Raw genomic sequence first — 23,450 nt, forward strand, 5'->3', positions numbered from 1 at the left:
CAGTGAACTTGTTTAGGGCTTTACATTTTCACTATTAAATACATTTTAATTCACTAATCCATCTACACACACATCAAACAAACAATAACTCTGACCCAGCTAATTCACTCTGGGCATATGCTCTATACTCCATATCCTATTTCAGAGATGTTTATATATCCATGTTTGTTGCTGTTTTATAGCAAGAAAGTGGGGCTGACCTAGACGTCTGCCAGCGGATGGATAATGAAAGCATGTGCTAACATGCATGTGCTAACATGCACAAAATGGAATATTATTTGCGTATGAAGAAAAATGAAATTTGCAGGCAAGTGTGTTGTGGGATATTTGTATACTGTGTGAAGATATATTGCTGTGATTGGTTTATAAAAAATCTGAACAGGCAATAGCTAGGCAGGAGGTATAGGCAGGACTTCCCAGCAGAGAGGGAGGAAATTGGTGATGAATCTAGGCATGCGTGTGAGAGAGACATGAGAGAGATGGCAGGTGACATGAATGAAGCAGGGTGGGTGCTTCATTAGTTAATTAGAATTAGTTAGGAACAAACCTTAGCTAAGGCCAAGCTTTCATAATTAACAATAAGTCTCTGTGTCGTTATTTGGGAGCTGGCTGGCGGGACAGAGAAAGATTAGTTACAAAAGTGGATGGAATCAGAGAATATAATACTCAGTGAAGTGACCCAGACTCAGAAAGAAAAAAAAAAGACTGCTTTTCTCCCTCATGTGTGGTTCCAGCACAGAACATACACGTGTGCATATGCAAACAGGTGTAAGTGTGTGAATTAATTTATCTAATTATCGCCACTGTCTTGTGATGAGGAAGCCAGATACACAGAGGTTAAATAGTTTGCCCAAGGTCACATACATTTTCCTAAATACACAGAAAGGATAGGCATGTATTTCTATAAAAAATACACATTTCTGTTCAAAATTAAGGTTAACCTCAAAGTGCCACGAATGAATGGCTAACTCTGTTGTTACTCTGATAACTCTTATGATAATCTCTGTGGTCTTTACTTGCTTTCTTTATTTTATGTATGTGTCTCTCTGTATGTAGCATGCATGTGGATGCAGTTGGAGACCAGAAGAGGGTGTTAGACTCCCTGGAGCTGTAGGTCCAGGTGGCTGTGAGCCACCTGATGTGTATGCTGAAAGCTGAACTCAGGTCCTCCACAAGAACAGTTGGTGCTCCTTCTTCCCTCCCTTCCTCCTTCTCCCTCCCTCCCTCTCTCTCTTCCTCCCTCCCTCCCTCCCTCCCTCCCTCCCTCCCTCCCTCCCTCCCTTCCTTCCTTCCTCTTCCCCCTCTTTCTTTCAGAGCTGTGCACATGCATGATGTTTGTATGTGAGAGCATGTTCATGAGTGAGGTGGACATACATGTGCCATGGCATGTGTGGAGCGTCAGTCCTCACCTTCCACTATGTTTGAGACCGGGTCTCTTGTAGGTCCCCACTGTATACATCAGGCTCGATGGCCCTCTATCCCCCAGAGCTTCCTATGTCTCTGCCTCCCATCCCAATCACACGAGTGCTGTTCCCACATCCAGTTTTGTGTGGGTTCTGAGGTCTGAACTCGGGTCCTCACATTTGCTCACCAAGCCACCCCCCTCATTTTGTTTGTTTAAAAAAAGTGCACATGAGAACACAAGAATCTGAACCCTGTGGGTGCAACAGGAAACTTGAAAAGAACTTTCAGGGCCAAAGTTGAAAAATGCCCCCGGCTGTGGAGAGAAATTAGAATTGCCTATGGGGAAATAGAAGCGTGCACTGGGGCCACTTATGAGGTCTAACTCCTAGCTACTCCTGATAACCAGAAATCCCAACATGGAAACTGAGAAAGAAATTTGAGAGTCTTCGAATCCTTAAATATAGAAAGAGGCAATTATGGGAGAGGGAGGCTCTGTAACCCCAAACACCAGTAAGAACGATTCATCAGAGCACCTGGATGAGGGTTCCCCATGAGGGTGAGCTGGCCCAGGAAAGCACTGAGGCAGCCTGACGTAAAGGGTAACTCAAAGAAGTGAGAAAGGGGACAAACAGAAAAATAGAAACAATAGAAAAACAGAAAACCCAGATTCTAAAAGCAATCATGTGAACTTTTACCCCCACTATGATTCCAGAGTATGGAAATTAAATATTTTCTCCTTTTTTTTTTGTCAAATAATAATAACCGAGCAAGCTAGACATACATAAATGTGTGAGCTGACCAGAGGCGGGGGTTAGAACTGGCTGTGTGTGATGCCGGAAGGTGTTCCGCTGGGTTTGCCGTAAGGAAGCACCACGGGTTAGAGCCCTTAAACAACCGAAATTTATTGCTTTCCAGTAGTAGAAGCTCAAAGTCTGAGATCAAAGATCCAATAGTGTTGGTTGTGTTTGAGGCCGCTCTCTTTTGATGTCCAGAAGAGCAGGGCCAACAGGTTTGGTTCTCAACTTGCAGATGCCTAAATTCTCCACATCTTCATGTGGTTTTTCTCCTCTGCTTATAAAGGCATCAGCCAGATCCCAGCCTGTACCTCATTTTATCTTTTCTCTTTGAAGACCTCTCTCCAAATGTAGTCACGCTCTGAGGTACTTGTGTTAGGTCATAGACACCAGCTTAGAGTGTCTAAGCTTGAGGGTAGGGCTAGGTTACTCAGCTCAGTCTGTGGTATTCTGAACTCCTGGGTGGTTTATTTGTTTGTTTTTTGTTTGTTTTTTACTTTTAAATCCAGTTCTGCAGATTTCAGGGGTGTGTGTGACATTGGTCTAGTTCCCTTGTTTCCTCTTTTGTAAGCAGACGTGACAAACAGTATCTGTGAAGTGGGGCTGCTATTAGAATTAAACACATCCATGGCTATAAAGCTTTAAAATAAGTGCATGGCCGAAATGATGGTTCAGCGATTAAGAGCACCGGCTGATCTGCCAAGGACCTGGGTTAGATTCCCAGTGTTCACATGGCAGCTCACTATGGAAACTATGGAAAAGGTTCAAAACCAGTCACAGAATAAATCACAAAACCATAGGAGCCATTGGCCAGGCCATTGTGAGGGAGAGCACCGGAAGTGGAGGAGAGAGTAGTCAGAGAAATAATAGATGCGTAGTCTTCAGAGTCGAAGAGAGAGCCCCCAGTTTGAAAGCACGCTGAGTCCTAGACCAGGTCAGCGGAATTCACAACCGAATTCACATCCAACCCGGAAAGCAGCTGCAGGATACCAGAGATAAAGGGGAACACCCTAAATGCCTTCCAAGAACAGACAGATTCCTGCAGTCATGTCCTGTTCCCATAAGGCTTGACACGCTTCCTACCTCCCTTCCAGGGATGTTGCTGAGATGGTTGGCACTCTGCTGAGATGTTCTGTCTCTGCCTCAGGACATTTTCCTTTTTCTCCCCTGGGCCCCCTGGAGAGGTCCTCCTGACCCCACTTGCCCTCTCATCTCTTCCTCCGTGAGCCATGGCACTCTGCCCTGCGGTTGTCCCTGCCTTTGCCAGCTCAGTTCCTCCCACATATTAACAGGCAATTCTGAGATTTCCACTGTAATGTTGTTGTCTCTTCCTTCCCTGTGAGCATGGTGCCACGCTGAATGTGTTCAACAACATTTTGTTGAGGCAAATTTGGAGTTCGTATTAAGGGACTTTATATAGATTTGAAGCACTGGGGTTAAGAGAAAGAAAGGCATTGAGGAAGAAAGTGAGACGCACCCACGCTGTAGAAACGTGGGTGTGGGCTTCTCAAAGAAGAATCACCCAACGAATGTTCTTTTTCTTAATTTTTAAAATTTTTATTGTTTTTATTGAGTTATATATTTTTCTATGCTCCCCTCTCTTCCTCCTCCCTCCTGTTATACCCTCTCCCATGATCCCCATGCTCCTGGTTTACTCAGGAGATCTTGTCTTTTTCTACATTGCATGTAGATTAGATCCATGTATGTCTCTCTTAGGGTCCTCTTTGTTGTCTAGGTTCTTTGGGGTTGTAAATTGTAGGCTGGTTTTACTTTGTTTTATGTCTAAAAGCTACTTATGAGTGAGTACATATTATATTTGTTTTTCTGGGTCTGGGTTACCTCACTCAATACGATGTTTTCTAGATCTATACATTTGCCTACAAATTTCAAGATGTCATTATCCCCCCCTCCCCCCCGCTGTGTAGTACTCCGTTGTGTAAATGTACCATATTTTCTTTATCCATTCTTTGACTTAGGGGCAGTTAGATTGTTTCCAGGTTCTGGCTATGACAAATAATGCTGCTATGAACATAGCTGAGCATATATTCTTGTGGCATGATTGAGCATCCTTTGGATATATACCTAAAAATGGTATTGCTGAGTCTTGAGGAAAGTTGTTTCTTAATTTTCTGAGAACTCTCCATACTGATTTCCAAAGCAGCTGTACCAGTTTTGCAGTCCCACCAGCAATGCAGGAGTGTTCCCTTTACTCCACATCCTCTCCAGCATAAATTGTCATCAGTGTTTTTGATCCTGGCCATTCTTGGAATCTCAGAGTTGTTTTGATTTGCATTTCTCTGATGCCTAAGGATGTTGAACATTTCCTTAAGTGTCTTTCAACTGTTTTAAATTCCTGTTGAGAGTTCTCTGTTTAGGTCTGTACCCCATTTTTCACTGGATTATTTGTTCTTTTGATGACCAATTTCTTAAGTTCTTTGAATATTTTGGAGATCAATCCTCTGTCCAAAGTGGGGTTGGTGAAGATATTTTCCCATTCTGCAGGCTGCCGTTTTGTCTTGTTGACCATGTCCTTTTCTTTACAGAAGCTTCTCAGTTCCAGGAGGTCCCATTTATTAATTGTTTCTCTCAGTGTCTGTGCTACTGGGGTTATATTTAGGAAGTGATCTCCTGTGCCAATGCGATCAAGTGTACTTCCTTTTTTCTCTTCTATGAGGTTCAGTGTGGTTGGTTTTATATTGAGGTCCTTGGTCCATTTGGACATGAGTTTTGTGCATGGTGATAGATATGGATCTATTTTCATTCTTCTACATGTTGATATCCAGTTATGCCAGCATTATTTGTTGAATATGCTTTCTTTTTTCCATTTTATATTTTTTGCTTCTTTGTCAAAAATCAAGTGTTTGTGTAGTATTAAGAGCGGCGGGGCTGTGTCCCTGGCCGCCTGCTAGCTTATCCCCCAAAATAACAACACACAAATTGTATTCATTTAAACACTGCTTGGCCCATTAGCTCTAGCCCTTACTGGCTAATTCTGATATCCCAATCAACCCATCTCTAATAAACTGTGTAGCATCGGTCTTACCAGGAAAGATTCAGCATGTCTGACCTGGTGGCTTGCTTCATCGCGTGCGTCTGCCCGGGAGAGAGGAGCATGGCATCTCTGAGCTCACTTCCTCTTTCTCCCAGCATTCTGTTCTGTTTACACCTCCCACCTATGTTTTAACCTATCAGGGCCAAGCAGTTTCTTTATTGCTTAACCAATGAAATCAACAGATTGATATATGACACTCCCACATCATGTTTGTAGGTGTATGGATTGATATCTGGGTCTTCGATTCGATTCCATTGGTCCTCCTGTCTATTTTTATGCCAATACCAGGCTGTATCTCTGTAGTAGAGTTTAAACTCAGGGATTGTGATTGATTTATTGTACAGGATTATTTGGGCGATCCTGTTTTTTTTACTTTTCCATATGATGTTGAGTATTGTTCTTTTGAGGTCTATAAAGAATTTTGCTGGAATTTTGATGGGCATTGCATTGAATCTGTAGATTGCATTTGGTAAGATTGCCATTTTTACTGTGTTAATTCTACCTACAAAGAACATGGGAGATCTTTCCATTTTCTGCTGTCTTCTTCAATTTCTTTCTTCAGAGATTTACAGAACACCTTCAGTAGTGTAGCAGAATACAAGATTAATGCACTGAATGTTCTTAAACACTTACTCTGTTGCTCCTTTGAGTTAATATAAGTTAAGCTTGCGCATGGACTCAAGCATATCCACATAAGTGTGTTATTTTTTTCCACTTGGTGATCCAGTTAGGACAGAGTCAGCAAACACCCACCCTTATGCCATACTTTAATTTTTAAAACGTGTTCACATGTCCATGTGTATGTCTGTGTGCATCATTTGGAGGCCAGAGGACAACCTCTTATATTGTTACATGCTATCCACCTTCCTTTTTACTTTTAGCTTATTATTACTAAGATCACTATCGTTGGCATTTTGAGACAAGGTCTCTCTATGTATTTATGTAATCCTGACTATCCAATACTTGCCATGTAGATCAGGCTGGATTTGAACTCACAGAGAACCTCCTGCCTCTGTCTCCTGAGTTCTGGGATTAAAGGGGTGAGCAACCATATTTAAAGGGGTGGCTCACCATATTACTGTCAGCCATATTTTAAGATGGGGGTCTCTCATTGTCTTGGAACTTACTATTCAGGCTAGACTGGCTGACCAGAGAGTCCCAGGGCCCCTCCTTGTCTCTGTCTCTTGAGATTACAAGCGTGCATGCCAGCACCCACAGATTGCTGTGTGAGCTCTGGGGATCCAACTCGGGTCCTTGTGCTTGCTGTGCCCGCTGAGCCATCTCCCCAACATCTCAAGCCACGTTTCAGTACTTTCGTTAAATGCACGGCTATTGTTAAAGGCGTGGGTCAGAGTTGGGAGGGTACACTCAAGTTTTCAGGTTCTTGCATCCCAGGATGAGGAACCGTACCAAGGAAACCCAGTAAAGTGTTGGAAATAGAGACAGTTTGTTAAGAAAGAGAAAGACACTCCTGAGATTGGGAGCAAGCTCAGGTGCTGAGAAAGAGCTCAGAAGCACTAAGCAAGGAGTCTCATGACCCTAGACAGGTCCTCTCCAGACCACCCACCTTCCCTCGCTTTTGTACATTGTATACTCTTTGGTGCCTGCTCTGTGGGTGATCTGGACGCAGGGAGAGAAGGTTCCACAGACTTTCTGCCAACTGGCTTCTTTGTGTTAATATTGATGTTGCTCACTCGGCATCCCTATCCTAAGGTCACTATGCCCCACTAAGAGCTGTGATCCCAGAAAGCTTTTGGGGAAGCAGATGGTAACAGTCAATCTCTGTCCATCTTCAATGCTGATAAGAGACAGAATCCCTGTCCAGGAGGGACCACAAGCTTCTCTTCCTGTTTTACGCATTGGTTGGAGATGAGGAGGCTCTAGCTTCCCTGTGGCAGAAGCTGGCTGAATCCCTTCAACTCAAGGAGTTAATTTGAAATTGCTGTGTACCCTAGAAGTCACAGATTTTTACAGGACTAAAATACAAGGCTTGTATATGGGTTTGTGCACAAGAATGCACAAACCCTCGGAGGCCAGAGACGACACTGGGTCCCTGGAACTAGAGTTTTAGGCAGTTGTAAGCAACTCCATATGGGGACTGGGAATCGAATCCTAAGTGCTGAGCCATCTCTAGGCTCTAATTTAATTTGAAAACATTTGCAATACCACGTTTGCATATAATGTGCTGTCATTCCATACCGCCCCACCCCACTTCTCCTACACCCCTCTGCTTTCTCCCCTCTAGTCCCTCTCCTCCCCTTGAGCCTCTTTGCTTGCTCCCCCTCCCTCTCTCCCTCCATTCCCAATCCTTTGATTCCCACAGTCCTTCCACCTCCCCTTCCACAATGTCCCCTGTACCCTGGAGAGGGTGACATGCATGTCCCATTTAGGGTTAAGTACTCAGCTATCACCAGCTCTCAGCACTTGGACCAGTTAAGGTCCCTGCTTTGACCATCTCTTTACGATTTACAGCTATTGACAAAACTCTTATTCCAGTTCTTGAGACTGCCTGGTAGCATGTAGTTCAAGGGACACTACGTGAGGAAAGAAATAGGAGCTCCCTCTCCTCTGCCCTGATCCCCAAGATCTATGGCTTGGAGCTCTGCTTCCCAGCCAGCTGACCTGAGTCACTGGCGAGTCTGAGCAGTCCTGGGAGAATTGGAACGGCTGCTTTGAATGGCCTGCTCTTCTGCAGTTACCTTGCCTGGGGTTTAAATCGGTTGCCTGTGTTGTCCTTCTCCCAGGACCAGGTCCCTGCTATGAGCATGCCAGAGGCTATTTCTCTTACCTCCATGGAATAAGGTCTGCCTCCTTAAGAGCTCTAAGAATAGTCCCAAGTTATTGAGCAACTAGGCTCAGAGAAGGAGCTGGCTTATGTGACTAGTGGGCTTTGGAGTCTTCAGTTTAAATCCCCATTCAGGCTAAAAGAGAGAACAAGCTGGCCCCGCCTCCCCCATTTGGATTACAAGCTCAAAGGAATGGCCTTATTACCTGGGGGAATTAGCTCCATGCTCCCGGGGACAGGACTGTCCACAGCAAATGCACAGAGAGGACCTGAGAGGAATTAAGGTATGATGTAGCAGAAGTGAATATATCACAGCTATAGAAAGCGGGGAGCTTAGTAAATTAGGAATGGCTTGGCCCTGGCACCCTACAAAGATGGTGGGCAATAGGACCCTGTGGACAGCAAAGTCAGCATTTGTGCTGCCAATGCCCAAGCTTAGAACTGCATCTGTCTGAGTCCGTCTTTCCAGCCACGCTGCCCTGGGGCAGCTGGGAAGAAGAGCCTACAGGGTTGTAGGGGTGAAAGGCAGGAGAGCAGAAAAGTTTGGAGTGTTGTGCACGTGGACCCCAAGCAGCCGCGTGGATACCCCTGTCTTTGCTGGTCTCCGCCTGTGGCCATGTAGGTGTTTGTGTGAGCAAGGGCCTCTGTTTATGCTGTGGCGGTCAGCACAAGAACCCCTTCATCTCCCAGACTCAGCACTGGGTTGCTATGGGTCCTGCCACAGCTTAAAGGTGGATCACCCTCAGCTCCCAGGCAGGTGCCTTTGAGTCTAAAGTTCTGAAGGCCTGACAGCTGCCAGCTCCCGCAGAAGCGTGTTTGCCTCTGAACAAGCTTAGGTAAGGTCCCTAGGGCAGGAGTAAAGTTTTAGAAGCACCCACTCCTGGCAGCAGAAGCTGAGGGAAGGAGAGGCAGGAGGGAAAAGGAGAGATGCCCCCACACTAGCAACCTCTCATGGAGCTTGTTCCAGAAAGTGAAGGGGGTGCCCAGAAGAAAGAAACAAGGAACAGCCCAGACCCTTCCTCCTTCTGTACCAGTTGTCAAAGGTGCAGAAGAAAGTCAGGAGGGTACCCGCCCAAGTTTCCAGGTTCTCATGCCCCAGGGTAAGGAACTGCACCAACGACATGTGGTGGGTAATAAAAATAGTTTATTAAGAAAGAGGAGTTTCCGAGAATGGGAGCGGGCCAGTGAGGGGGATCAGGAGTCTTGTTACCCTGTGTAGGTATGTGTACAGCACCCACCATTTTTGCATACCGTAGGCATATCTCGGCAGGCTGTGTTTGTCACTCGTGGCTTGGGTAGGGAAAGTCCTCCAGCCTTTTAAGCCGGCTGGCTTCATTCATGTATTGTTCTCGCCTCTCTGCATGCCTTGCCTTTCTTTTTCTGTTCCATGAGTGGAATTGGTCTGTGTGTGGAGGAGCACAAGAAAGTAAGCAAGCGTCGTCTGTCTAACATCAGGTAAGACGGATCGCCGGGGCGTTTCTTTGCTTCCTATAGGCATGGGTGTGGCGGTGCGTGCCTATGATCGCAGATATTAGGAAGCTAAAGGAGGAGAAGTATTAGTAGGAGGCCGACCTGGATACCTAGTGAGCTCCAGGGCAGCCTGAGCTACAGGTGAGACTCTCTCTGGAAAAACAGAGAGGTAAATATACGTTAAAATAAAAAATAATAATTCTACATGCAAAAGATGTTTACTGTGTTTCATTTGTGGTACCGTGCTAAGTTTGGGGGACGCATCAATGCGTGGTTTATTTGGTTTTATCTTTTAACAGAGTTTTGAGTGTTTAGTAAACTTACCAAAGTGGGGCCTTATTTGCCATCTTGTACCCTACTTCCTCTTGCATTCTATAGCATTTAAACAGAGCTTTAACTGTTTTTCTCTCTTTTCTGCGGCTTTTCTGAGGCAGAGTCTCATTCTGTAACCTAGGACTAGCTCAGAACTCATCATTTGTAGCCTCTTGCAGGGAGCCTCCCAAGTTCTAAGATTACATGAAACACCATGTTGGGCCATTTCCTTCATCTCCTGTACTTACTGCACTCTGAAACAACTCTTCAGGGACCCACCAGTTATCTGGTGGGAAAATACGAGGTCAAAGCATTCACTTCAAGGACATTAACTGACCTGCGCCTGTAGGTCAAAGAAGGAAGTTTATTGGGGCCTTTTGTGTGGTCTGAATGAGAATGGCCTCCATAGGCTCATAGACTTGAATACTTGGTCATCAGGGAGTGGTACTCATTGAGAGGGATTAGGAGGTGGTGTCTTGTTGGAGGAAGTGTATCACTGGGGATGGGCTTTGAGGTTTCAAAAACTCCAGCCAGGCCCCATGGCTCTCTCTTTTCCTGAAGCCTGTGCATCTGGATGTAGAACTCTTAGGGATTTCTTCAGTACCACACTCCCCACCATGATGCTAATGGACTAAACCTATGAAAATGTAAGCAAGGCCCTAATTAAATGCTTTCTATTATAAGAGTTGCCTTGGTCATGGTGTCTCTTCACAGGAACAGAACACTGACTGGGACAGTGGGACTTCCACGGAGAAATCCCAAGTCCACATTAATGACTGTCTTCCAGAACTCATGTGAGAGAGGTTAAGACCAGACCACGAGGACCCAGAAGAGGCTATAGAGACGGACCATTGTGACCAGGGAGGTAAACCTCTCAAGAAGTAAAGAACTGAATGTATGCTTAGCTCTGAGCCAGGGAACATTCTAGACCTGAGCAGCCAAAGGGAAGATATCACAAAAAGACTTTGGAATAAGACAGGAAATAAAAGGGAATCCTTTCTCCCTCTTTTTTAAAATTGATTTTTATTGAGCTCTACATTTTTCTTTGCTCCCCTCCCTGCCTCTCCCCTCCCCTTCAACCCTCTCCCAAGGTCCCCATGCTCCCAATTTACTCAAGAGATCTTGTCTTTTTCTACTTCCCCCTTTCTCCCTCTTTTGTCAAGACTAAGACAAAAAAAATATGTTTTGAAACCAGCTTGCCTTTAGCTAGCTTTTGACGTGTCCTGTGTTCAGCCCATCCATGTCCTGCAATGGACTGGAACAAGGTGATATGTGCTTTTGGCTGTGTGCCCCAAGTAACTTGTCCCTCTGGGAAGGGCCCCGGAGCCTTGCACAAGGTGGGCCCAGAAGATAAGAGTTCATCACCAGGGTCTGACATCTACTGGGTCTCTAACCTACTGAACGCTAGGTTAAAGGTCAGATGGGTTATCTGGTCCAACCTTCATGGATGGCAGCCAGCTGCCCATCATGGAGACACCAATGGTATGTCAGAAAGTGCCTTAGATTAGAGCAAGCAAGGCACTAGAGATCTTAGCTCTCTGTAGATAGCTGTTGAGCAAGAGGGAGGGGTGAGGAGGGGAATGAGATATATTTGGAAATTGACATGGCCGCGAGAACATGTGTGGGTGTTTTTTGAAGGGAAAGGGAAATAGGAAAACTTTCAGAGGCAAAATGAAGATTCTGTAAGTTACTTTGAAGTCATTCTTGGCCACAAGGATTATTAGTAAGAAAGGTAGCCTTCATCTTGGGTTGGATAGGATAGTTGCTCTTGTGGTATTTTCTGTGTAAGCTTGAGTTGGCTTTTTGTGTTCCAAAAGAGTCTTTTCTAACTGCTATCAGATATACATGTGTCCTAACTGGGCTTTTAATTTTTATTATTATTATTACTATTATTATTATTATTATTTTGTCAACTTGACACAGCTAGAGTCATCTGAGAAGAACCTCAGTTGAGTAAATGTTCCTTCAGATTGGCCTGTGGATAAGCCTCTGGGCATTTTCTTGATTAATAATTGATGTGGGAGGCCCTGTCACTGTGGGTGGTACGATCCCTGGGCAGGTAGAAAGTCTAAGAAAGCAAAGTGAACAAGCCAGGAGGAGTCAGCGATGCTCCAGGGTTCTGCTTCCTTCCTTGAGTTTCTGCCCTGACTTCCTTTAGTGATGGAATAAGGTACAGATGTTTTTGCTCCTGGTGTGTGTCACAGAAATAAAAAAGCAGACTAAGAAAATGCGTGCGTCCCCTGTGTCGGAGCCGTCTGGCTGATGCCGTGTTATGGTCAGGGTTTCGCAAAGGGGGCTCCATTCTCCATTCCGATTCTGAGCGCTTTTGCGTAGTTTAGGATCGACATGAGGTTTTTCATTTTTCAGAGAACCTGAGGTTCCAAGGGGTCATTTGGCTATCACAGCTGAGCCAGAATGGCAGTCAAGTTCTACGTGACTCCAACCTACTCCTCCCCAGGAATGTTACATTTTCCCAAACCCCAGGAAGTCTGCTCCCACTGAGCGCATCTTGCTTAGTGTAACCATTTGTAAGAGACAACTTGACTCACACCATGCCACGCTGCCCAAGGTCATCTCTGATTCAGGGGTGACAGGGTTGGTAGCTGGCAAACTTGTTCCAGACTAATGAAAGACAGCATCCTAATTAGGCCAGGGCTGGGCCTGGACGCTGACACAGTCCCCGGAGTGTGCCTTGTCAGATGAGTGGGAGGCACACAGGAGGACTCCTTTAGCTGTATATAGGCATGGACGGACAGAGGGGCTGAGACGGGAGTCAAGGCCAGGGAACTGCAGGAGCCACGGTGACCTTCTAGAAACCAGATTCCTACTGCCTCTCTCTGTCTTTACAAGCCCAGAACTCCCTGGATCCTGCTTGGCACACGCTCCTGGAGGTATGATATGACTTATCTCTAAATTGACCCGTATGTCCCTCTGTTGATATAAACAGGAGTTCTTGCTGCCAGGTCATCGTCTGAAGTGATGTGGTGCGTGGGAAAGCTTCCAGTAGGATCAGTTTAACAAGCATGGTGGTTTCACAGTATCTCAGCCCATGCTGGTGGAACACACACCTTCATGGGTTCTTGGGTACCTAGAGGGCATGTAGGTTGGGGACAGGTTGGGGAAGGGGGCTCAGATCAGCAAATGAGCAGCTGATTCTACTCTTGAATGGCTGGCTGTCGCTCTAAATTTCTTCTTCTTCTTCTTCTTCTTCTTCTTCTTCTTCTTCTTCTTCTTCTTCTTCTTCTTCTTCTTCTTCTTCTTCTTCTTCTTCTTCTTCTTCTTCTTCTTCTTCTTCTTCTTCTTCTTCTTCTTCTTCTTCTTCTTCTTCTTCTTCTTCTTCTTCGATTTTCAAGACAGGATTTCTCTGTTGCTTTTGGAACCTGTCCTGAAACTAGCTCTTGTAGACCAGGCTGGCCTTGAACTCTTGAACTCACAGAGATCTTCCTGCCTCTGCTTCCCAAGTGCTGGGATTAAAGAGCTCTAAACTTCTAAAGAGAGCTCTCAGTATGTCCATTACATGTGATTCAAGGCCCCTTTCAGTTTAGAATGGATCCAGGTGGAGTTGCTGAACTGGCTGGAGATGTGTTGTCTTGGGAGAGAGACGACTGATGGCGCTGCCCAAGGCTGCCTTCCTGGTGCTGACCCTTGCCTAGGGTAGGCAACTGCCATCCCTTGGGGAAAAGGCCCCATTCCAGGACTGCAGCCAACAGGCAATAACTCAGAGCGACTCAAAACTCACAAGCCTGGCTCAGCCCTAAAGAAACAAGCTCAGAACAAAGGCTTTTCTGTGGATAGCAGCACAGACCACGTCATCCTTCGCCATATTACTGACGTTTGGCTGTTCTTTGGGGTTCTGGAGGGCAGGGCCAGGGCCTGGTTGCTTGTGTTTCCTGGTATTTAGAAAGTGCCACTTTGCAAATTATCCGGCATCTCCTTGAAGAGAAGAGAACAAGTGAACCAGCAATGAGATCCCTGGCTTTGCAAGATCTGTGCCGGGCTGTGCCCCAGGGGGAATGAAAGAGGAGGCAGCGAGACCCTTGGGTGAATGTCTTCGGGGTGTGTGGCCTAGAGCCACATGCCCCTACCACCTGAGGCTGTGTACTTGTAGGGAGCCACCTACCAACTTCCTGACCCACTTTTCAGTTTCCTCACAGCTGTGGCAGCTCCGACGCCTGCTTCCATGGTTATGTGGGGGAAGTGAGCTTCCTCAGGGAAGACGCTGTGAGCTTGGTGACCACAGCAGTGAGTGCCAGTCAGCCTTGGGTAGCCTTAGGGAGGCCCAAACGAAATCTCTGTTATACAGTCCTTTCTGATCTACTGGCAGCTTCTTGCCTTGAACATGATGGTGTCAGTTTCTCGTTGCTGATCTACTGTGAGGCTTGGCTTACACTGAGACCCTCTCCCTCCAGGTCCCGTCCAGGCTCATCTGCTGCTGATGGATGGGGTCTCTGTGGCTGCCTAGCTTAGTCTGCTGCTTCCTATGAGGAAAGAGAAACTTTTCCAACGGTGAATAATCTTTTAGGGGGTGACTAAGGTCAGAATCTGAGTTTGGGTGAGTGTGGAGGCCGGAAGTCAACCTTGGGTGTCATTCTTCAGGGTCTCTCGAGACCTTTACTGGGAACTCATACTTTAGCTCAGCTGGCTGGCCAGGGAGTCCCAGGGATCTGTCTGTCCCTGCTTTCCCAGGGATTACAAGCATCCTGTGTCAGGCCTGACTTTTTACACCGGTTCTTAGGGTGGACTTCAGGTCCTCATGCTTCTGAGGCAAGCGTTTTATTGACCGAGTCATCTCTCTCCAGCCTCAGGATCTGGGTTTTTGACTCTTGACTTAGTTCTGTTCCCACTGTGTCATCTGGAAGCAACTGCCACTGTTTGGAGGTAGAGCTGTGTCAAGGGACCCCAGAGAGCCTTAGACACTTGCTCACGTGTAGAAGATGGAGTTCGAAAATACCTTTGCACTTGGCTTGGCTACTTAGGCATTGGTGACGTCATACTGATGTCTACCATGTGGAGGTATCAGGACGATTTGATGATGAATAAATATTTGTAAGTACCAGACTTTCTAAATGCAGTTCACAAGGATTTCTAGAAATATCGGTACTTAGAGAACACAAGGTCTTTAGTAAGGAGCGCCCAGGTTGGGGTTGGGAAATTGCTAGTGGGTGTGTGAGTTTGGGCTGGAGGGGTGGGTAAGACATCTCGTGCTCACCTTGAAGTCCTTTTTGCCGGGTCTTCTCTACCCCTGGACTCAGTCTTGTCTCTAATGTTCAGGGAGTGACTGCCTAGAGATGAGGAGTGTCCTGTGGCTGGACCGCCATTAGCAGGTATCTGCTGTTCTGTGGCCTCCACTACAGCGTCACTGGGCATCGTGGGCTTGCAGAGGACAGGGAATCTGTGGGATAGAAGAAATAATTGCTGTCAAATGCTCAGCCAGACCCTATCCCTGGTAAGCAATAGATATTGACAATAATATTGACCTTTACATCCCTGATCAAATACTCATTTCATCAGAACAGGCTTCTTAGCCTATTTTATTTCTGGTCCATCCTAGGTTTCCAGAATTCCATATGGCCCTGTGATGGGAATTACTGTGTTTGTTGCCATCCTTAAGGAGGCTAGACACTAAAGGAGGGCTCCAGAAAACAGCCATGGACACTATGGAAACCAGGATGTAACTTCCCACATAAGCATTGACCAGGCCTGACCTGGTTTGCTTGCTGTTTTTCTGATAAACACATAGGGAGCCCAGGGGAAAAAAGAGTTTATTCAGCTTACACATCCTCATCAGACTCTCACAGAGAGAAGCTAAAGGAGGAGCTTCAGGCAGGACCTGAAGCAGAGGCCATGGAGGAACACTGCTTACTTCTTGGCATGCTTTCATGTCTTGCTCAGCCTGATTTCTTATACAACTCAGGCCATATGTCCAGGAGTGGTACCTACAGAGAGACGAGGGCCCCCACATTAAACACTGATCAAGAAAATGCCCCCAAAGACACACCCACAGGCCAGTATAATAGAGGCAATTCCTCAGGTGCCAGGTGACCTCAGTTTGTGTCAAGTTGGCGAAAACTAACCAACACATACTCTTGATCATATTGCTTCTGCTGCCTCAGTCTCTAGGAGACACCATCACCACCACCAGTTTGGTCACTCTTATCTGTTTCAGCCAGATCTCTATCCTGTCTCACATGGAGAACTGTAGCAGCCTTATCTGCTGTCTCTCCCTGAAACCGAGAAAGGAACTTCCCTAAAGTTGACTCAATCGCCTGCCAAAAAATCCCAGAAACCTTCCGCTTGTCTCTGGGCTAAAATCTATCTCTTGTGACCAGTAAGGCTGTGCAAAGATGCTCAACACCATTAACTACCAAACTACACTGGGCTATCCCTGCGCAGCCACAAGATGGCTAGAATTGAAAAGACACAACGACAATTGCTGGCTACAGTGTGGTGTGTGTGTGTGAGGGGGGGGACTGGGTCTCCTTTCACACCCAGGGAAAAGATGGAAGTGGTAACAAGTTAATGTGGAAGAGATTCAAAAGTAACTCAGAAGCGGAGTGCTCACCCAGACACTGAGGCCTTGTGCTTGATCCCCAGTACCGTGCAGCGCTGCATAAACCAGATTGTTGGGTCCAGGGTCACACAATGATGGGAAACAGACCACCAAAGCCTATTAAACCAGAAGCAAGTTTTATTCAGAAAAAAAAAGGAGAAAAAAAAAACCACAGGGCACACAAAGCTTCTCAGCTATAGCTGTGAGCACAACCAGAGACCAGGCTTCTAAAACTGTGGCAATGGGGGCTGGTTTGGGGCCTCCTCTTATAGTAAAACCAAGCACCAGGTGAGGGTCAAAGAACTTTTATAACCTTGAGGTCAGTCTTAAAGTCACATTACATTTTAAGTTTTACAACCTTTGGTTATAGGACATTAAGCTAGGATGTTTGAGAAAGCCTGCAGCTGACAGCTGCTTCTCACTGTCCCTGTAAGGATGCAAGGCAGAGAGTAGCACATGGAGGACAGGTAAAGACTAAGGGAATACAAGAAGACGGTCCTATAGAGGCAACAGTTAGATGCTAACCTTTGTCCGCAGTACCTGCCTAGCACAAGTCTTTAATCCCAGCACTCGGGAGGCAGAGGCAGGCGGATCTCTGTGAGTTCGAGACCTGGTCTACAAGAGCTGGTTTCCAGGACAGGCACCAAACCTTCCGAGAAATCTTGTCTTGAAAAAACAAAAACAAAACAAAAACAAAAGTTTACCTCTCCACACAGTGGCTGCAAGGATGTCTGCTCTTAAGGCAAAGTGTTCGTTAAAGGTTAGCAGTGATTGCTAATTTTATTATTTTTCTAAAATGTGTTTGGACTTACAATTTTATATATCTGTAGTCCTGGACCAGACCCTTCATTTCTGTATTCTATTCCTGGACTCTTCAAGATGTAGCTGAACATGTCTGCAATCCTAGTCCCTGGGCGGTGGAGGCAGGAGGATCAGGAGTTTAAAGTCACCTTTGACTCCATATTGAGGCCCAGGCCAGTCTGGGCAACATATTTAAAAACAACGAATAAATAAATAATGAAGTACTGGTGCATGCTGTAACATGAATGAACTTAGAGACAACACGCTAGGAGAAAGAAGCAAGGTACAATGACCATGCACTGGGCAACTGTACTTGTATACGACGTACACAACAGGCAAAACCAGAGACAGGGAGAAGACTGATGGTTTCCTGAGGCTTGGGCTGGGATAGAGCAGAATGACTGCCCGCAGTTATAGGATTTGTTGGTGGGCAATGAAAACAACTGGATTAGATAGTGGCAGTGTCTGCGCAGCCTTCGGATGGTCCTTTGAGAAGCTGAACTATGTATCCTACGATCTTAAGCATCCCTTTTGGAAATGGAAAGTGGCCCTTCTCTGTAGGGTGGACATTCCAGGATATGCAGTCCCTAATTCTAGCCAGAGGCCTCCAGCCCTCTCCCAGACCCCATCTTCTCTCTCTAAGCCATGAGCTCTTGTCACCTCACTGTGCCGAGCCCTGTGGTCCCTCCTCTGGGTTGCTCTCAACCCGTGCTGTTGCTCTGAAATCACATTCCCCTCTTTGGACCCAAGGGCTGACTCAAGCTCCTTTCTAGTTCCTCCTGGGGACCCCTCTGACTCCCTTTTCCATCTCAAGCTTCTTTGTGGATGTCCTTGGCTCCCCTCCCACATTATATACCCAAGGCAACTCATGGAAACAGAGAAAGCTTCGGCCCTGGATACATCTAAAACCAACATTTAAATCTGATCACATGGATGCTGAAGAATTCTCTTCAGGACCAGCTTTTCAGCCTTTGATGGAGTTCCTAAGACACGGAAACTTCATCTTTCTTCTCAGTTTTTTATTTTAATTGTATTCAGCTTTTTCCTATTAAGTTTTATGACAGTTGTATCCGTGGAGCAAGATGGCAGTTGTCAGGCCTAGATTTTTTTTTTTTGTTTAGTTTTTTTTTTTTTTTTAACTGTCTCGGTCTAGCCCAGACTGGTCTTGAATTCAGAACACTCTTCCTGCCTCAGCTTCTCATGTGAACATAAGCCACCCAACTTAGCTTCAAGTCTCTGCTTCAAAGCAAGTCTGTCTCCACCCATTGAACATTTTTCCTTAGCTAGCATCTGCCCTTCTAAACGTCATTCTGCCGCCGTGTTCCAGTAACATTCACTGTGGCTTGAACACCTCTCAAAAGAGGTTAAAGACAAGTTTTATTGAATAATGTATTACACGGTAGAAAAATGTCAGAAAGCCCTGTCTCCTGCTTGCTGACCCCAGGCTTTCTTTTCCCTTCTCCAGAGGTTAAGGCATGGGTAAGACTTCATAGGAAGCTGGTGGCTCCCTTGGCAGAAATTTGACTGAGGTTTCTGAACCTGTAACAGCTTTCTTGTTAGATTTTCTTTTGGGCCTCCATCCCCCCAAATAATGACACAGAGACTTATTATTAATTATGAGAGCTTGGCCTTTAGCTTAGGCTTATTCCCAACTATCTCTTACAACTTAAATTAACAAGTTTCTGTTAATCTATTTTCTGTCACATGGCTTTTGACTTTTTCTCCATTCTGTGTGTCCACCTCCCTTTGTGTCTCCCTGGAGTCCCTCTCCAAGCCTAGATTCATCCTGAGCTCCTTTCTCTGCCTGGAAGTCCCACCTAACCTCTCCTGCCTAACTATTGGCCGTTCAGCTGTTTATTAAAGCGATCAGGTGCCTTAGTCACGCAAGGCAAAACAGCAACATCTTTACAGTTTGCTCAAATATCCCACTACAATTACGCTTAGCAGGGAGGAAAAGAAGTTTTTATGTTTCTTACGTTCTTATGTTTTATATCCTAGCCTTTGCTTTCCTGTCTGCAGACCAGGCTGGCCTCGAACTCACAGAGAGCCTCCTGTCTTTGCCTCCCGTGTGTTGGGAGTAAAGGGATGTGCTACCACCACTTGGCTTTTTATCTTAGCTTTTTTGTTTTGTTTTCCGAGACAAGATTTTGCTGTAGCTTTGGAACCTGTCCTGGAACTAGCTCTTGTAGACTAGGCTGGCCTCGAACTCACAGAGATCAGCTTACCTCTGCCTCCTGAGTGCTGGAACTAAGGCATATGCCACCGCCGCCCAGCTATATCTTATCTTAACATCTGTTATGTTCTGGGTAGGTAGGTAGGTCATCAAATACAGCCCTTGTTGGGGATAATCTTGGCTTCTGGTTCTCTCAGCCAATGGTGGTTATTCCAGCTAAAAAGTTAGCTGTCAACTCTTCGTCAACCATAGTCACCAAGTTATCCCCTGACTTCTCAATTCTTTTCAGCAAATGCGCATCATTTTTGTCGTTCATTTTCTTATGCCTCTAGGGCTCCACCCAGCCCCATTAGTAAGTAAAGCCTCTCTCTCCAGATCCACAGCCACCCCCTGCCTGCCTCAGGGTGGCACCCACACAGCGGGGGCAGCTGGTGTATCAGCCGCAGGCAGCTGTGGGAGCAGAGCCTGGGGAATGGAGGCGTTTTCTTTTTCTCTGGAACAGCTTTCTAGGGCTCTGGAGTTATAAAAGGCTCCCGTGTGTCATTCCCTGGCATCCGGACAGCTGCAGAGTGCCACTCAGCAGGCTCTTCTACTCTACCAGGCTCGGCAGCAGAAGGTTGTCGCAGATCTGTTGTGAGGGGAACGGGTGACTTATGGCAGGAACCTAATACAAAGCACACTTTTCTGTTCCTAGATGGAGTCCTGCCAGGGCTACTGCGCAACCGGCAAATGGGGTCTTGGGATATGAGAAAGGAGACACAGGTCACCAGACAGGACCTGGCTTGCCAGTCAGATGGGTGTCACCTGTTTGGCACAGGTATGACAGCAGACAATGAATCTTCTCTCCCTGCCCAGATCTCAAGCCCATGGCGACCTGCCCTGTCCTGCAGAAGGAGACACTGTTCCAGACAGGAGTCTATGCTTACAGAATCCCAGCTCTGCTCTACCTGTCAAAGCAGAAGACCCTGCTGGCCTTTGCGGAAAAGCGCCTGACCAAGACGGATGAGCATGCAGATTCGATCGTCCTACGAAGAGGAAACTACAAGACAGCCACCCATCAAGTCCAGGTAAGGCAGGACCCAGCTGCAGTGACTCCAGCAGGAGTGTCTCAACACACACCCACGTGGGTGCTAGGTGCTGTGGAACCAGTCATAGATCTCAAAGAACACAGGGGCAAGTTCATCCCTTGGTGACTGAGATGTAGATGGGGTCTAGGAAGCCTGGGAGGGACCTGGAAACCCATACCAGGGACAGATGGCCAAGGGGCTCCAGTGCCCAACCCAGATCTCACTGGGGTTCAAGGAGCAAGATTTGTTGGCTGACCACATGCTTCATCGCATACCTGGCTGAGTGTCCCAGCATCCTTGAAAGCCCAAGGGAGGAGCGGTTCATTGTCATTTAACAGGAAGGGTACCCTCTGAGGGCAATTTACCTGGAGGCCGGGCACAATTGGATGATTGTGTGTACTTGTAACATTACTCTTCCCACAACTCCATGGTAGCTGTTTAGAGGATGGCAACAAAGTTTCTTTCGATTGGTGCCTAATTGTTATACACAGTCATGGTGCTTGAAGCAGATGGGGCTGAATTCAAGGCCAGGGTCCGTTCCTCATCCAAGGGATGGTCTTAGGCAACTTGGCTACCCGATTTAGGGCCTCTCATTCTCAAACTATGAAATGGAGCTAATGGAGCTAGCTACACTTCTCCTTCAGCACTGGGGAATCAGGCAACACAGTAGCCATCCGTCTTTAGACATAGTGTCTCTGCTTGGGGTACCTTACTGGGGCAGCTGGTGCAGAATAGGGAGAGACAGTGGCTGTAGCATTGGCAGCAGGGAGGTTCAGTGTGGATCTTCACTATGAGTTCACTGGTGGAGTATCATAAGCAAGTGATGCAGGGGTGACCCTCATCTTCTGTCTTGGATAAACCAGCCTGATGTGGTCCATACTAAGCCTTTGCCTTTAAGAATGCTGGACCAGCCAGGAAGAGGAAGGATGGAGTTAGAAATGGTTCCTACCATTACTACTTACAATTTTTTTTAAATCACATTTACTCGCTCGTTTGTTTATATGTGCATGCCCTGGAGTAAGACAGTTCTCTCGTCCCATCACGTTGGCTGGAGATTGAGCTCGTCATCAGGTTTGGTGGCACAGCCTTAACTTGATGAACTGTCTGCTGGCTCCTGAGTCACTTTTGTGTCCTGGGGGTCTGGACACATCATGGGTGCCCTGCAAATATATGTTGGTGGGAAGCAAAGTAACAGAAAGGGAAGTGGGGAAGGAGGGAGGGAGAGAGGGAAGGAGGGAGGGAGAGAGGGAAGGAGGGAGGAAGAGGAGTCTGGCCCCGACTGCTCTGGGTGGTAACCGGTAGGAGAAGCAGTCCCTTCGTGGCCTTTGATTCCATCTCTAAGAGACACCTGCCCCATGGACCCCCAAGACTAGCTGCTGTTGTTTTCACAAGTAATTTCAAGTCTGTGTCTCTCTTTCTCCACTCCCCTCATACTCAGTGGCAAGCTGAGGAGGTGGTGTCCCAAGCCCGGCTGGAGGGCCACCGCTCCATGAACCCATGTCCCTTGTATGACAAGCAGACAAGAACCCTCTTCCTGTTCTTCATAGCCATCCCTGGACATGTGTCAGAACACCACCAGATCCAGACCAGGGTTAATGTCACACGGCTATGCCACATCACCAGCACTGACCACGGGAGGACCTGGAGCCCTGTCCGGGATCTCACAGATACCACCATTGGCAACACTCACCGGGACTGGGCCACGTTCGGTGTGGGGCCTGGGCACTGTCTGCAGCTGCGAAACTCAGCGGGGAGCCTGCTAGTGCCTGCTTATGCCTACCGGAAACTACATCCTAGCCAGACACCTGCCCCCTTTGCCTTCTGCTTCCTCAGCCACGACCATGGGAACACTTGGGAACTGGGTCACTTTGTGTCCCAGAACACACTGGAGTGCCAGGTGGCTGAGGTTGGCACTGGAGCTCAGAGGGTGGTCTATCTCAATGCTAGGAGCCACCTAGGAGCCAGGGTCCAGGCACAAAGTCCTAATGGTGGCCTAGATTTCCAGGACAATCAGGTAGTGAGTAAGCTTGTAGAGCCCCCCAAAGGCTGCCACGGAAGTGTGACTGCCTTTCCCAACCCCACCTCAGCGGCAGATGCCTTAGACGTGTGGCTGCTCTATACCCACCCTACGGACTCCCAGAAGAGGACCAACCTGGGTGTGTACCTCAACCAGAAGCCACTGGACCCCGCGGCCTGGTCAGAGCCCACCCTGCTGGCCACAGGCACCTGTGCCTACTCGGACTTGCAGAACATGGGGAGTGGCCCTGATGGCTCCCCACAGTTTGGGTGTCTGTATGAGTCAGATAACTATGAAGAGGTCACTTTTCTCATGTTCACCCTGAAGCAAGCTTTCCCAGCGGTATTTGGTGCCCAGTGATTTCATTGCATGGGACCCAAAATCTTTCCTTGTGCTTCAAAACATCCATTTTTCCCCCCTTCCAGCATCCTCTAGACTGGAGACCAGCTCTTGGGCTCTTCCTCGGGAGTATGCAGAGAGCTTGGTCTCTTGGCTCTTCACAAGTTCTGTTGTTCCGGCTGCCACAGTGGATTCTATTTCCAGCCCAGAAATCAAAGGAGCCTGGCTTTCCCCAGGCTTTTGACAGGGAAGGTGGGGGCAGAATATACAGAGGCTGCTATCCTGTGTGTCAGCTGTCACTATGCTAGCTTAGCCTGCCTCTTTCCCCACTCCTAGTTTTTCAGTGAGTTCTTAATAAATTATTCAACCCAGCCTATTTCTTCCTGGAAAAAAAATGTTCATATAGTCCTTGGGCAAAGGTTAAGCCAAAGATATGAATTAACAAAGACCTGTGTGTATGTATATGTTGTGTGTGTTTGTGTGTGTGTCCGTCCTTGACAATGCTTTAGAGTAGATAGAATTAGAACACTTTTTTTTTAACCTGTTAAGTCATTGTATTAATCTCCAAGGAATATTCTAACAAATTCAGAGGTAGAAAACAGCAGTTTTGCAACCCCCAAGCTCAAGCTTGCAAGCCATGTTCTCTGGGTGCCTCTTCTTTCCTCCTCCACATTCTGGTGGCTTCC

At 46.9% G+C, this 23,450-nt stretch overlaps 1 protein-coding gene across 5 annotated transcripts in view; it reads left to right on the top strand.

Moving 5' to 3' along the window:
* The window catches only part of Neu2 (neuraminidase 2), a 31,706-nt gene extending 8,517 nt beyond the window's left edge, over positions 1–23,189 (top strand). Inside the window, exons 2-4 of one of the 5 annotated variants that reach the window (XM_050123156.1) lie at positions 183–307; positions 20,197–20,408; positions 21,847–23,189. In XM_050123156.1, coding sequence (XP_049979113.1) covers positions 295–307; positions 20,197–20,408; positions 21,847–22,785 — 1,164 coding nt within the window. In that variant the 5' untranslated portion in view covers positions 183–294 and the 3' untranslated portion in view covers positions 22,786–23,189. Of the gene's footprint in view, positions 1–182; positions 308–10,582; positions 10,683–12,553; positions 12,709–14,225; positions 14,324–20,196; positions 20,409–21,846 lie in introns of those variants that run through there. The other 4 variants (XM_050123158.1, XM_050123162.1, XM_050123159.1 and 1 more) reach the window with 4 other exon arrangements.
* The last annotated feature ends 261 nt before the right edge of the window (positions 23,190–23,450 follow it).

The sequence above is a fragment of the Alexandromys fortis genome, unplaced genomic scaffold (genome assembly GCF_014885135.2).
Source record: "Alexandromys fortis isolate MF-2015 unplaced genomic scaffold, M_Fortis_MF-2015_v1.1 scaffold_213, whole genome shotgun sequence".
Taxonomy (NCBI): domain Eukaryota; kingdom Metazoa; phylum Chordata; class Mammalia; order Rodentia; family Cricetidae; genus Alexandromys; species Alexandromys fortis.